The sequence below is a fragment of the Fulmarus glacialis genome, unplaced genomic scaffold, assembly GCF_000690835.1.
Source record: "Fulmarus glacialis isolate BGI_N327 unplaced genomic scaffold, ASM69083v1 scaffold16176, whole genome shotgun sequence".
In the NCBI taxonomy this organism is placed as follows: Eukaryota; Metazoa; Chordata; class Aves; order Procellariiformes; family Procellariidae; genus Fulmarus; species Fulmarus glacialis.
The window spans coordinates 23901-38917 of record NW_009219102.1 but is presented as its reverse complement, the minus strand read 5'-3'; the positions used below and the strand labels follow the sequence as shown (position 1 = coordinate 38917).

General features: G+C 42.0%; 1 protein-coding gene across 1 annotated transcript in view; it reads left to right on the top strand.

Annotated features, from left to right (window-relative positions):
• Window positions 1-15017, top strand: part of LOC104078576 (protocadherin Fat 3-like) — a 56520-nt gene that overhangs the window by 36012 nt on the left and 5491 nt on the right. Inside the window, exons 12-14 of the mRNA XM_009580257.1 lie at window positions 8769-8922; window positions 9976-10631; window positions 12790-12861. Coding sequence (XP_009578552.1) covers window positions 8769-8922; window positions 9976-10631; window positions 12790-12861 — 882 coding nt within the window. The remainder of the gene's footprint in view (window positions 1-8768; window positions 8923-9975; window positions 10632-12789; window positions 12862-15017) is intronic.

Genomic DNA, 15017 nt, shown 5'->3' with positions numbered 1-15017 from the left:
GGCATTGATTTAAACTGTGCTCGTGTTGGAGTTTCCTATCCAGTGGTTATATGGTGGCATGTGTAATTTGGTGCTAGTGACTTATTACCCAGGAATGTAGCGCGCAAGTTACCAGACCATAAGAACAGTCAGCATTTTAGCAGGACAAAAGCAAATGGCATACATGTAGGACCTTTCCTCTAGGGCTGTTCTGCCTCTGCAGTGTACAGGTTTCCCTTCCAGGTCCCCATATTGTATTTGCAGGCAGCATTGCTCACCTTTTCTGGCAGACTAAAACTTCCTCTGAAAGGAGGATGCTCAACAGAGAGGTTTTCTGCAAGTTTAGAGCTTTCCATCCACTTATTGTCAGTGGTTTTGGTCATGGTCCCCTAGGGAAGTTCCCACTAAACACTTTTTTTATGGAGCATTTAACCACTGTCCAGGGCTTTCTGCTTGGAAAGTTCCCTTTCACCTGTAATTATTTCTGGTTTTCATTGTTTTAAGCCTTGTTCTCATATTTCCTTTCTGATGAGCCTCCCCCAAGTAGATTTTTCTAAACTTTAGAAACTTCCTAAACTTTAGAACAGTTTAGTTTTCAAGGCTGAAACTGACTGTCAGGCAGAAGTTTCTCATTTGGATAACCCTGCCCGTGTAGAGTAAGCCCCGACAACGTGGATTTTCTGATGCTGAGATATCTCAGCTAGCATCTCCTCTGGATCCTTGGCTTTGATTCAGCCGCTTCTCCTATGCCAGGGCAAAGGGTGCGTCAGGGATGCTGTCGGCTTTGCTATCAGTGGAAGGAGGTGGGAGGACAGTTGGGAGGAATGAAACGTAGCACTGGCAAGCCGGGATGTGATGTGCAGCACGAGGGCAAATGCTGCTTGTGTGTGTCGTTAAAGGTCCTTATTTACCACGGGAAAGAAAGAAAAGGAGTGCTGCACAACAAGGGCAAAAGAAAATCATTCTGAGGCAGATGGATGCTGCAGCCAGTGAGAGAATTGCTAAGCAAGATTATTTAAATCCCTAGGAAATAACTGCTGTAATATGTACATGGAAGTAACATGGCTTTGATTCAGACTCCATACTTAATAAATGAGGTTAACCATTTGCCAAGCTAGCATCCTAGGAAGCATGAGAACAGCTCCTTCTATTGATTTTATTTGAGTCTATTTACAGTATTGCTCAGCAATCTCGTGATGAGTAAATTGAAACCTTTCTAACGAAACGCTTTACAGTAATTCTTTTTTTCCCAGCGCCATGTGCATGCCAATGCGAACTGAGGGGAGCAGTGGGGCGGGGGAGAAACAGGCGGCACTGAAGACTAGACCCGTTTTATTACTGGAATGGCACGCACTGTTTTCACGTCAACATAATTCGCTGCTGGAAAGCAGTCACGGAACTGATTTAACTTGCCTGCGTCCCTGCCTCGGCGAGGGGGCACGTGCCCTGCGGGGATGTTTCGGCTGCCTGCCGTTAAAAAATCTGTTTGCTGTTTTTACTGCCTCAGCAGTGTATGTAAATAAAGGATTGTTATAAAGCCATAATTCCAGCGCAATGGGCCCTGACCGCACATCGGTGGTTCTGCAGCCCAGCCCACAAGGAGAAGGCATGGGCATTTTTGTTTCCACCAGGCAAAGCGATTCTGTTGTTAGTGTCCTCCATATGCAAAAAGACCACGTAATTAAATTCCGTACAGCAGAGAGCCCCACAGCATTGCAAATGCTAGTTGCGGAGCCACAAATTGCAACGTGCATTTAACAATCATCAGCCATTGTATTCGCTGACATAGATGTTAGCAGCTGACTTTCATTTAAAATAGAAAAAAAAAAAGTAATAACTCTTCAATTTTTATCTTAAGAAAGAAAATGGCAGCTTTTTTCTGTTTTGGTGGGGGGGAAGCATTCAAAAATACACTGTGCAAAGGTCCTTTTCCCAGTCCCATGGCATTCAATAGCATCAGGATCTCTTGACTAATACTTTCTACGATATTATCCTCCTATTAAAGTTTCTGGAGAATAATGTTCCTTTTCCTAAACAAAGAGTATCTGGCATAATGATAGGATTTGTTTTAATAAATAAATCCTCTAATTTGAATTTTACAGAGCAGACTTCATATACTGTTAACATCCTTTTTCTTACAAAAAAACCCTACTGTGCTTTACAAGGGAATTAAGAGAGAGAAAAAGAAAGCTCAGATTTATAGCTAACTTTAAAAGAAAACAGTCAAGCAAAGCTTACCCAACATTATAACATGAAAGAGTTGCTGGCTACATGCCAGAAATCAAAGGGGCCATGTCTCATTTACATATAATTTGCATAAATTGATCATCTAAACCACAAACCTTGATAATAGTATTCCTGTTGTGAGATCTTCCTTTCAGTAGAAATGCCTACTGCCCTGTTCACCATTAGTAAAAAGCTGCCTCTGATTACCTTCTACTTCATCCTGCAGGTATGGGAATAGGGTAATATCACGGCCCTGTTTGGGGAATTGCTAAAGCATCTGTTAGGGTTCGTGTGGGTAAATTCACAGCAACGTTGAAGCTCCTGACTCGGGGACAGTGCTGTGCATGGGCTGCACAGGGCTTGGGACTGATTGCAAAGGTATTGCCCCGAAAAGAGGGTTGGCACAGGGCTAGTTGACCCATGCTGGATCTTTCTGTCTGACCTCTCTGCATATTGAACGGGAGGACAAGATGTGAATCTTAGCCTGCAGGAGAATGTATGGATAGCTCAGATGCTCTGAGACATCACTGAGAGCACAGAGAAACCTCTCTGCTTTCAAAATCTGGTTTCTGGGCCAGCTCTAAGCGGCCATGGCATGAACCTCTGCTTGCACAACCTCTGCTTGTTCCCACGGGTCCGGATCAAGTCCCGCAGCAGCAACGTGTGCCCAGCATTGTCGGCGGTTAAAGAGAGGGTGCTGTGTGTCCAGGGTCCCCGCGAGGAGATCCCATGCGTGCTTAAAAAGGGCTGGGAAAGGGGGAAGAGCACTCACCGGGTCTGACAGCTCAGGAGACTCCTGAGAGCTATATACAGCTTTAGGACAATTTTCTTAGAGACACTGGAAACCACAGCCCTGAAATACAGGCCACATTTTTCCAGACTTTTCAGCCCCTATCCATAAATACAGGTCAGTGAAGCTATTTTTAAAGAAAGTTGTTAGCATTTTGAAACCTGACAAACAGCATGACTTTCAGAAACAGCTTGGCTCTTTGGGCTGAAATTTCCCAAGAAAATTCAACCAAGTGTTTAAAGTGTGGTTAAGCTATAAGCTGCTGAATATGAGGTCTTAAAATGGGAAATGTCACACAACCTTAATAAAAGAGTGGCGTTACCAGGTCTGCCAATAGTAAATGTATGTTTATCTGCGTGAATAACAACATGAGCAATCACAGCAATAGAAAGCTTTACTGTAATCAAATCCTTACACCACGCCAAGCTTTTCAGCCACAGAAAGAAACCTCGTGCTTGTAAAGCCTGCAATTATAAGTATAGCTACTTCCTTTTAATTTGATCAGTCCTATATGCATCTGGCTTTGATTGAAGTAAATGGCTTATATGAGTAGGCAATTTTATTTGAACATGAGGCATTTGAGCAGAAATATCTACTGAGTCAAAGACTGTGGGCAGAGTGTGAGGACAGAAAGTCATTGCTTTCCCTTCTCTTTTTTTTTTTTTTTATTTTTTTTATGAACAGAGTTAAAATCCAAAGAGTGGGGAAAATGCAACCTGGCACTTAGGTGGTGGTTTTAATGCATGTTTTAAAGCACGTTGGCAACATTGAAACAGGGATGTTTTTGAGGAGTAGGTAGTTCATAAGAATGACATTAGAGAAAAATGGGTGTATTAATACCGTAGTCATGAACTGACCTGGTCTTACTTACGTTCTTAATCTCGCTTTTTCACACGCACAAAAAAAACAGAATGCTGTAATGTGAGCATTCCAAATGTGCATCGGTTAATTTTTAAAAGCTATTTAGAAATTTTGGGGGTTTTAATCTTTTTTATAGCTATGCTTTTAGACATCTGGATTTAAATTCCCAGTTTCAAAGCATATACACGCCAATCCTTTCATAGAAAGCACCGGTTTAACAAAGACTGAGGTTCATTTTTGTACCAACTAGTGGCAAGAGGCAATCATCTGCTTGAAGACAGATAAGTTAAATCTCAAATGGCAGGAATATGTATGGCTGAAGAACACACAGTTCTTGAAGGTGGCCTGGTATGTCTATAAACGTACCAAAATACAAACACTATGTGAGCAGGGCCAAGGGCAGGCCTGTTCCTGGACATTGAGTTTGTCAGGTCTAGCTGCACAGCAGGGAAAGAAACTACATGGGGAGATCAAATGCGAAAGCCAAAGCACGTAACAGATAAAAGGCAGCTCCTCTTGCATGTGATAGATAGAAACAGGAGCATACACATGTTCAAAAAAAGAATTGGCAGCAGTTTGGAGCGTCCTCTTTAATAAAGCCAAGTAAACCTGAGGATAGACAGACATTCAGATGCTCAGGCTGGGAATGCTACCAACGGAGACCTTTGCTGCCCAACAGCATCCCATCTGCTGATGGCACCGTGCCTGCCTTTTGCCACTGTCTGCTTATTAAGTGCCACGCAAACATAGGTATAGGCGGGAAGCCTGCGTGCTGTCCTTGCTTGCAGCATGTTGCTCTTCGGTAAGGTCTGGGCTGAAAAATCCCTTCTCGTCTGGACAGGGACATGCCAACAAGGCAGGAAGAGAAGCTGCTGGAGTCAAAGTGAGAAGGTGAGACTCAGCCACGTAGGTGGGACTCAGATTAGTGGAGGAACATGAGAGAAGCCTTATAAGCCAATCAGAAAGCCCAAGACTATGTGTAGGCAGGAGAGGGCTATGTCTAAATAAATGTTTTAGATCATGAATGAGCTTTGATGTGAATCTTCTGATCATCCCCTCTCACTGTGCTTTGATTCCTGTTATGGAGAGGTGAGGTCTCGCAGGGCAGGACCAGGCTTCCCTCTGGACGGTGCTGAGCTGGAAGACGTGCACCAGCAGTGCCATTAACATGATCCTAAGGCCCTGAAATGTGTGCTCTGAGGGTGCTGGGTCCTCAGCACCAACTGTTTTGCTCCACAGACCCACTGCCATTGCTCTGCAGGGCTTGCTAATGTAGATAGAGCCTAAAAGGGCTATATTGTTGCTGATAGCTTGTTGTTGCTCTTAGGTCAGCTGTTGGTACAGGCTGTTGTGGCACATGCTGAGCATGTTGTCGTCGCACCCCAGCAGCGTTGCAGATGTGTTTACCAGAGCTTTCTATCTTTTTCCACTGTTTCCCTCTGAAGCAATACAGTGGTGACATCTCAAAATTTGCTGCCTTGGAGAATGCAGATCTACATTTTCCAGCATCAGTGTGCAAAATGAAATACTCATATCTCTTGGAGGGAACTCAGATGGACTGTGTGATCTTAAATGTTGATGAATTTCCAAGACTTCCAGTGCCTTCATTGTGAACAGGCGGAAGCCCTAGATTGCTTGAAAGGGTTTTTCCATCCCCTGCTGAGACGACAGGGCACTTAGCCTTTTCTTCAGCTGTGTTGTCCTCAAATGTGGGAAGTTTCCTTATTATTCTTGTGTGGGAATAATTGCATTACTGGGATATTAAATTAAAAATGTAATAAAAATTCTTTGTTAGACCCAGGATGCACTCGTGACCAAAAGGGTTTTCTTATACTATTGCACTTTGTGGCTACATTGTGCAGTAGCGGGCAAAATTACAGCCTCTGCTGAGCGGTTTGGAGAAGCATAAAAGGTCTGGCAAGTCTGCTGTCCGGGTCGATATATGCTGTGTACTGAGCCACCGTGTGAGCTCTTCACTTCCCTACTCCATGAATTTCAACATATGCTTTGCTGTGTTGGAGACCTCCCGGGTGAATGCTTTGCAGCTCTGAGCACGTGTGTCACGGGAAAGTTCTGTGTCTTTTGCCAGTGGCTCGGAGTTGGCAGGTGTATGGCAGTGCTTCCGACGGGAGGAGAAGCCAGTGATAAATATTGTCGTTTAATCCTGTCTTGTTTTATTGCCTTTTTTATTTCTAACTTTGATCCCTAGACTTAGAATCTATGCTGAATACTTCAGTCTTCTAATATCTGACTGTGGTCCACCATCATTAAATCAAATTCAGTCGAAAATGTAGGCTTTCAGAAGCAGACTTTTCATTTCGGTCTTGTTCATACATTGCCCCATAGAGCTCTGACCCATCTGGAGCATTCAGTTTCATCTCCTCTTAGTATAAAATGTTAATTGAAGTTAAACAATGGGCAATAATAATAATGAATAAATCCATGTTCCTTTTATACTTGGTGGTAAAAGGATTTTTTTTTTTTTTACCAAATCAATATTTTTCAAGTTTTCTGCAGTGAATAAATGTAACAGAATATGTTACAGAGTGAGAACCCAGAACTTAATCAGCTGAAACAAACACAAAACGTGAAAAGTAAGTGATTCAAAGGCTTTGTCTTACAAATTATTGGCAACTGGTAACTTAGGTACAGAAAATTGGTTTTTAAAGTCACTTTAAAGTTATGTAGGTTTAAAATATCAGATAACAAATAGAAGAACATATCTATTCTGCTATTTTATAAGGCAGAGTGAATAAAATGTTTTATATTTGAATTGAACGTTTTCACTTCACTTAAAGTCATTGAGACCATAAAAATATATAAAACATTACTGTAAATTTTTGAACTATAGATGTCACTGTTCAGTCATAAAATGAAGCACTGAAACAGCCTTATTTATTCATGCTGTGATTTCTACCTACAGTATTTCTAGATCAGCTACTTTGCCAACTAACAATAAATCTTCCATAGGGATGGCATCAAAATGCAATGCCTGGTGCAGTCACAGTTTTGTAATTCTTTAGACCCAGATCTCTACAGATCCAGAAAGTTGTTTGCATTGTCTGAGTGAGATATGTATAAGACACCAAAAAATAATCCCATCTTGCTGATGCTGACCAAACATGCTTTCTAGGAAATCCCAAAGTCAAATCATTTCTCTTCTTAACTCTGCAACCTTGAAAACAGCAGTGCTTCTATCTCCCTTCTTGTAGCAGGACAACGAAAAAGCATGCTATTTGAGTATCTATTTCATTTATCTTCGATTAAATAGGATTGGACTCTTGACTGAATACGCCAGCAAGTCTGGTTCCAAGTTCATTCTCTAAAGCCTGTCCTCATGAAAGAATTCAATTAGAGTAACTGAACAAGGCGAATTGAACCGGATAGGACATAAAAGGTGCGAGAGTCTTAATGCAGAATTGCTTTTACCTCCTGCCTCCACTGGGCTTTTCCATATTGTTTCCGTGAAATTCTTTTCCTTGCAACTGTGCTGGAAATTCCTGCCTTGTTTCCTAGAACAGTGGCTTTTAAAATATGTTTTGGGTTTTTTTTTTTTTCAGATGTATAGCTATAGAAAGTTTTTAAAAATATGTTTAAAAAGCTCACCACTGAGGGATGATATTTCAGCTACATCAGCTTGATCTCCAATAATCTTGACAGTGAATTGAGTTGCATTTCAGCTCTAACTCCAGCAGTATTAATGGCAGGAAGGTTCCTTGTTCCAGTTGCTTAATATCTTATATTCAGTAAGTATGTGAATCCCATAATTGGAGCTTGAACCTTGCCTACACATCTGTTTAGGGCATTTGGACTGTGTAAGTAGTTTCTTAAAAAATCAGCCAAAGGTTTTTTACAGATGTCCAGGAAAATTTTGCTAGTTCAACATCTCTAATCTAGGAGTCTTTCCTTCCCAGGGACTGCCTTAGCCATCAATAGCTTTCACAACCTACATGTTCCATGCTCTTTTCGAATGAAAAAGCACTCAGATTTCAATATCCAGTTCACAATATAAAGAGACATGTTGTCTCACTGGAATTCTTTATGACCTTCAATAATTTTTTTATTAATGGCATTGTGCCATATGAAATCACAAGGAGAGGGGGAAAAAAAAAAAGAGGCTGTCATTTGATACTTGGCAGAGTGAACTGATGGTTTCAAGAACTGGTTTAGACTCTGATGTTGCTCCTCTGTCGACAAGAAATGTGGAACTTTTGATCCCCTACAGGGTCCCCCTCCGCTTGAGTGGAGTTATGTCTGATGTATTGCAGCCAGTGATTAATCGGTCTCTTAATAGCACACACCGCAATAATCAGCTCTGATTAGGGCTGGTGTTGCCCAGGTCAGCTGGTATTATGAAGTTTATAGTTCATGCCTGGGTGATGCGCTTTATGGAAGTTGTAAGTATCACTATCAAGTGTTTTATTACTGTCACATCCCTACTGTGTCGTCCTTGTGAAAGGCAGATGTGGAAAAGATCTCAGTTCATGTATTTGTTCTTCAGTGAAACCCCTAAAGGCGTGTGGGCTGCCGCTATCAGCAAATATCTGTATCTGTATTTTCAAAAATATTGGGAAATGCATCTTTGATCTAGAATATTTCTTGTGACGAAAGTTATTCATGGACGACATTTATTCTTATCTGAATTATGATGATCAGGATGGTCTGGGCTGCAGCAATTCCTCTGGTCGCTGGTTGTAGACATGAGCTCCAATTGTCCAGACATCCTAGATAAACAAACTCTCGACTGGCACTAATGTGGACCATGCAGACATACTAGAATGAGTATAAACATCCTTTTTCCCCCATAGTACAAGATATTTTTTGGAGTAAAGTGGCTAAATGGATCCCTTTGCTTCTAGACAGATACAGTGGTAGGCTTCTGATTTATTTCTCTGTGTCACTCACCTCCCAGGCTATCAGTGCAATTGCCTCTCCCAGTTTACGGGAAGGAATTGTGAGTCGGAGATCACAGCCTGCTTCCCAAATCCCTGCCGGAACGGAGGCTCATGCGATCCCATCGGCAACGCTTTCATCTGCAACTGCAAGAATGGCCTGACAGGAGTAACGTAAGTGACCCTCTCCAGGTGGGCAACGGGAGCTTTTCAGTTCAGTGATGGCGGGCTTTTTGATCAGGCATTTTGTACCTAAAAGCTATGATTCACCTAGCAAAAAATAACCCAAAGCTTAGTGCTTATTTCAAGCCTAAGCTAATGACAGCTGAGAAATGCATGAGGCTTGCATGTTCAGAAATGCTTTTCTGAACTTGGCCTCCTAAATTATTGTTTCACTTATCTCCAGACAGTTTTCACTGAGATACGCACACCTAAGTCTTAAAGGATTTTGAGCAATCCAATAAAGCCTGTGGAAGCTGCTATGTAATCTTTTTTTTTGAAAATGGATCAATTATTTAGTCACCTTAGCCTTGACATAAAAGCCTAATTTATTGCATTCATTTTTTAAAATCACAGCCTTGATCATATACTTGGTGTAAAAACAGAAAATCCCCTGACCTGCCCATCAACATGCTTTTTTTTCATCTAGTTTGTCTACTGTTTGTACTTTTTGTTCTGCCTTTTTTTAATCACCTCTTCTTCATTCCAATTCTCCTCTCTCTTTAAGGTCGTATTCTTTTTTCCCCCCGCTTCTCTAATCTTTGCTCATTTTATCTCCAGCCCCAAATAATTTTACACAGTCAGTATATCCTCCTCTTCTCTTAAATAAGAACTCTGATTTGTTTACTATGTTTTTTCTCAACTATTTTCTCCTTGAATCCTCCTAATATTTTGTATTGAATCCCGTGGGATGGTCCAAAAACGATATAAAAAGGCTGAGATTCTCTGTTACATTCAGTGAGCCTCATTAGGGTCAAGGAGCCTTTTCCCATCAGATGCTTTAAACTCTTATTTCCTTCTTGATGTTTCCATTTTATTGTCTTAAAAAGCCATGGAATAGCTGTAGAAGAAATTAAATACCATTAAATAATGTGATAATAGTAAGATCATTTGCCAAGCACCAGCAAAGTGTTAACTGTAGTGGTACCACTTTGACAAGATAAGTCATCATGTACAAGCTGGGCTGTTTGTTCTCCAAACTTCAAACTCTCCTTTTCTTCTTTTAAGGTGTGAAGAAGACATCAACGAGTGCGAAAGGGAAGAATGTGAAAATGGTGGCTCCTGTGTCAACATATTTGGTTCATTTCTGTGTAACTGCACCCCTGGCTATGTGGGGCAATACTGTGGTCTTCGCCCTGTGGTGGTTCCCAACATACAAGCTGGGCATTCATACGTCGGCAAGGAGGAGCTGATAGGAATAGCCGTGGTCCTGTTTGTCATATTTATGTTGATCATCCTCTTTATCATCTTTCGTAAGAAAGTATTCAGGAAGAACTATTCCCGCAACAACATCACACTCGTACAGGATCCAGCTACTGCCGCCCTGCTCAACAAGAGCAACGGCATCCAGTTCAAGAACATCAGGAACAGCGGAGACAGCAGAAATATCTACCAAGAGGTTGGGCCTCCACAGGTCCCGGTGAGGCCAATGGCCTATACCCCGTGCTTCCAGAGTGACTCGAGGAATAACCTGGACAAGATAGTGGATGGGCTTGGTGTGGAGCACCAGGAGATGACGACATTTCATCCCGAGTCCCCTCGAATACTGACGGCCAGGCGGGGGGTGGTGGTGTGCAGCGTAGCTCCAAACCTGCCCGCCGTGTCTCCCTGTCGCTCTGACTGCGACTCCATCAGGAAGAGCCCGTGGGATGCCGGGACAGAAAGTAAGTAGTGCTGCTTGCTGCTCTCGCTCTTCCTTGCCATAGGTAAGGGTTGCCTTCAGGGGGCAGCAGGTACAGTGGCACAGGTACTCCTAATGCTCCAACCTCATACACTTACAATTGTTGCATTTCTCCAAGAAGTGATTTGGTTTAATTTTGAAAGGTTATAATTAAACCAGGCGTACAAGACCTCTACTTCTATGCATTAAGTGTGACATTTATTTCACTTGTTCAGAAAGCACATCTGAGTAAGTGCCCTGAGCGTTAGTTCTTCAAATGATACAGTGCAATAATCTTTCTATTGGAAGAAATAATTTGGGGCAGAATTCTCAAATATAAACTCTGCTAGGTTTGGGCAGTTTGTCTCCTGAGGGACTTAAAAACATTTAAACCTTCTGCAAGAAGCAATCGTCTTTTACAACAGGGACAAATGAACTAATATTCTCTACTTCCAGTGTCTATGAAATGAAGCAGAAAATCATGCACTACTTAAAGGATCACCGTTTCGGTCCATTGCATTCGCATCTGCATTCAGTGTCAGAGTGATCACAAAATTTCTGATCCCCACACTTACCCTATTTGTGCTCTGATGGTGTCTCACCTGATAACACAGTGCCCCTTCCATTCCTGAACAAGTTGCTGGAGATGCACCAAACTTCACATATTCTGTCATAGCAGGAAATACCAGTTTGCTGGGACAGAGTTACGGCCCTACGTTGTCTATCCTTGCGAGTCAGAACATGTCATATGGAGTGGGAGATGTTTGCTTTAGCGTACGGGGTTTTTTTATGATGTTTTCTCTTTTTAGTAGTTTTCCCTAATGCATCTTCAACCCCACTGCAACACAGCCTCAACCAAAACTGTCAAATAAAACTCCATGGTCCAGAAACTTTCATAGTCCTGTAGTTTTAGGCAATAGGAATTGAGGAAAAGAGAGAGGAATCTGGCACCGCCTCATACCTACACGTTTTCATCTAAGGCAGCACATTGGCTAAGGTCTTCTAGTGAAAAACAGGAATTAATTTTAATTTCTTTGGGCTGTATTTCACAGTTGTGCTGTGGTTGACCTTTTTAATCATTAAATATAGTTTTGCTGATTGAAAGCATCAGCATGCCAGCCCCCGTACGTGCTCTGTTCTGCATTCTCTTGGGTGTTTCTGCCGCAGACGCTGCTGGTATCTGTATGAATTTCTGCACAGCATGAGACAGACCTCAGCTGTCAGGGAGTGGGAAGCAGTGCAGGTTCGTTACTGCAGCATTCACTCCGTCTACTACATACCCTGCTTCTCAGCAGGAGCAAATCAGCCCATACGGTATGGAGGTGCCCCATGCTGGGTAGAAATATCTACAGCTAGCAGGGGGAGAGCTATAGTTACGTGTTTGCAGCCCCTGAGTTTGTTCATTCATAATTAGCTGAGGTATCTAACCCAGTGCTTACCATGGAGGATAACTTTTTGTGTTCCTTATTATCACTTATAAAATGTATAGTTGAATGTGTTTATTCATGTGTGTTTAATTACATGAGAATTTATACCATAGGCTACATTTCTAAACTGTAGAAGAGTTGTCAAGTCTGAATGTCCCTGATGAAAAGCAATGTAAATTGAAGCATAAGCTATTATATGTCAGTAGTGGAACCATTAAAATCTGATCCAAGGGCCACTGATATGAATAAAAGGATGCTCAATAACTTTATTGAGCATTGAATGAACCGTTAATGAGGCTCTCATATTAGGCAATGAACAGTAAAGATAAATGTAACTGTAATCTCTTGTAGAAGATGTTTATACCAAATTTTTTAAGTCATTGTTTTCTTTGCTGCTGAGACTACATGTCATCTCAAAAGGTGATACTGAACACACATGTTTCTTCCTTGATTACAGTGGTGACAGCCCCTTGAAAGACTCTTAGGGCTTCAAGCACTTCAAAAGTATAGGTATCTTCATCAGCTGCCTTCTTGACCAATAGGTCATTTTTTCTGTCTGAAGGAAATAATTTTATTCTGACAAAAATAATAGAAGGCTACTTGTTGGCAGGATTTAAATGGCTCTGTGGTATAAATAGACAAATGTGCATACCTAGAGAGTACCATTTTGCTTTGTTTTTGCTGTCAATGAAGGTAAAGGGGTTGATGACGCTGAAGAAGTGACCTGTTTTGCAGGAAGTAATAAAGGCAGCAACTCCGAAGTACAGTCCCTCAGCTCCTTCCAGTCTGATTCTGGTGATGATAATGGTAAGAAATGGTTTTATCTTTATTATGCTGGGGACAAAGCTATTTAACTCTTTTTCTAATATTATTAAAAACATTTAGGTGACGTCTAGAAAAGCCTTTAATGATGCTAGAAGTCAGAAAGTCCTGGGTTCAAACCCTCACTTTGTGTCCATTTTTTAAATTATGGGAACGTAATTAAAATCTTGATGCTTGGAGCTGTTGTATCAGTACGAAGCTTTACAGTGAATTAGAGGTGTGATACAGCAGTCACATTGTCAAGGTGTAAGTTGACTGATAGGTTGCAAGTGAAACTGTAGAATTTCTGTCATTTTCCCTCTTGGAAGAGGATGACTTCCATGTTTCATCATCAAATTAAAGGGAATTCGTGTGCCGTTTGCCAGCTCTCATTCATGGTCCCAGCAAAACTCTGGTGGTGCTCAGCAGCAACAATGAGCGGATGAGCCAGTCCCTGGTGGCTTGGCCTCTCCCTGGCGATCACAGCTCAGCGAACAACAGAGCACCATTAAATCCTTGCTCGGTGCGTGTTCGTTGCCCGCTCTCATGTCCTGCATCATTATCTCAGTGGGTGACATGGGCAGAGCCATACACAGCCTGAAAGAGCAAAGTCAGAGCAAACCTTTGTTCCTGCGGCCCACGTATGTTGAGCATCTGAGAAAAGGCAAGATGTTTCTGCCAGGGAGGGATGATGGATGTCAGGGAAGCCTTATTCAGATACACAGAAAAAGATTAGCACAAAGAAATTGCACTTAGTTTCCTCTGCCGCCAGTTAATGAACTGTCTGGAGACTCAGTTCCTCAGTCATGTCATGCAGCTCTTCCCTAGGTACTCCTAAATGTTGGAAAAAGCACTTAAAGAGAAGTGCACTTGCAGTTCCTTTTGGTTCAGCTGTGGCTGAAGCATCATGAGTATTTTTGTCAAGCTTTTCAGTGCTTTTCTGCCCCTGCACTCCCAAAAAACCCTTTAGTGTTTTTTAGCATAATTATTAGAATTATTATTATTTTAATAATGTATGTTTATATTATAATTACCTTTAGAATAATTATTCAGGTGGTGTATGTGATTACTTTTTATATCTCCCAAATTCTAATTAGGCTTTTCAAGCATCTGATCCTGCCCCCATTTAAATCAGTGACACGGTACCCACTGAAGCTGGACTGGACCTTCCGTGCCTGCTCATTTTTTGTGAAAGCTGTATTTAAAATACGGCCTTTAGAGATAACAATTCTAGTTCAAGGTCTGAACAAATCCGTATCTTCAGGGAGAATTAGGGAAGAAACTTAAATCATCTGAGTCGTTTTGCAGAGGTCAATGCAAGACTGCACGCTCTGGTTTTCTTGCAGTGGCAGGGAGGGTTTGCAGCGAAAGAGCTTAAAATATAAATACAGGCATAAGTAAGCATAGACATGCTCATATACATGTACGTAGGGGCTAATGGATATCCCTCTTGAAGCCATAAATCCTTCCCCTTCCTGTCATTTTAATTCTTTGTGCTTCACATCCCTGCAAAGGTTAAAAGGTTGTCAGTGAAACCACAACGAATGCGATTCAGCGTCCACACTCTTTGGGGAGACAGGACGGGCTCCTCCTTCTCCAAACTCCTTCCTCCAAAGCGCAGAGCAAGGCTGCCAGGGCTGGGGACAGGCTTGTGTCATGCTGCTGTACAAATGACTGTGCCGACCCTGTCCTGTGAAACTGGTTAATCGCTTCCTACTGGGGAAACCTGTTTTGTACCCGAGAAGCTCTGGGATGCCTCCCACTGAAGGTGTGAACAGCCCTACGCTGTTCAGTTTGTATCAGGTGCAGGCAGCCTCCACCCACCCTCTCCACGGTGCTTGGAGCCTTCTCTTGCTGGGTCAAGTAGGGGTTGTCGCACCGTGCAAACTCTTTTTGGGTGTGATTTTGAGCCTACTTTTATTTTTTCCACCTTATTTCTACTGCATTTAAATTGCTCAGCTCCCCTAGTCTTGCTGAGAGTAGTTCGCAGTATTTTTTGTGACCAAAAAGCAAAAATTTTTATTAGCCACAAATTTAAAAGAAAAAGTTGCCCACTTTCAGCAACAATATTTTGAGAAGTCATTTCAAAGGCAAGTTACAGGTTTCCATGGTAAGCTATTTTGAACGGGGCGGGGACGTGACAAAAGCATATTTTTAGGTTG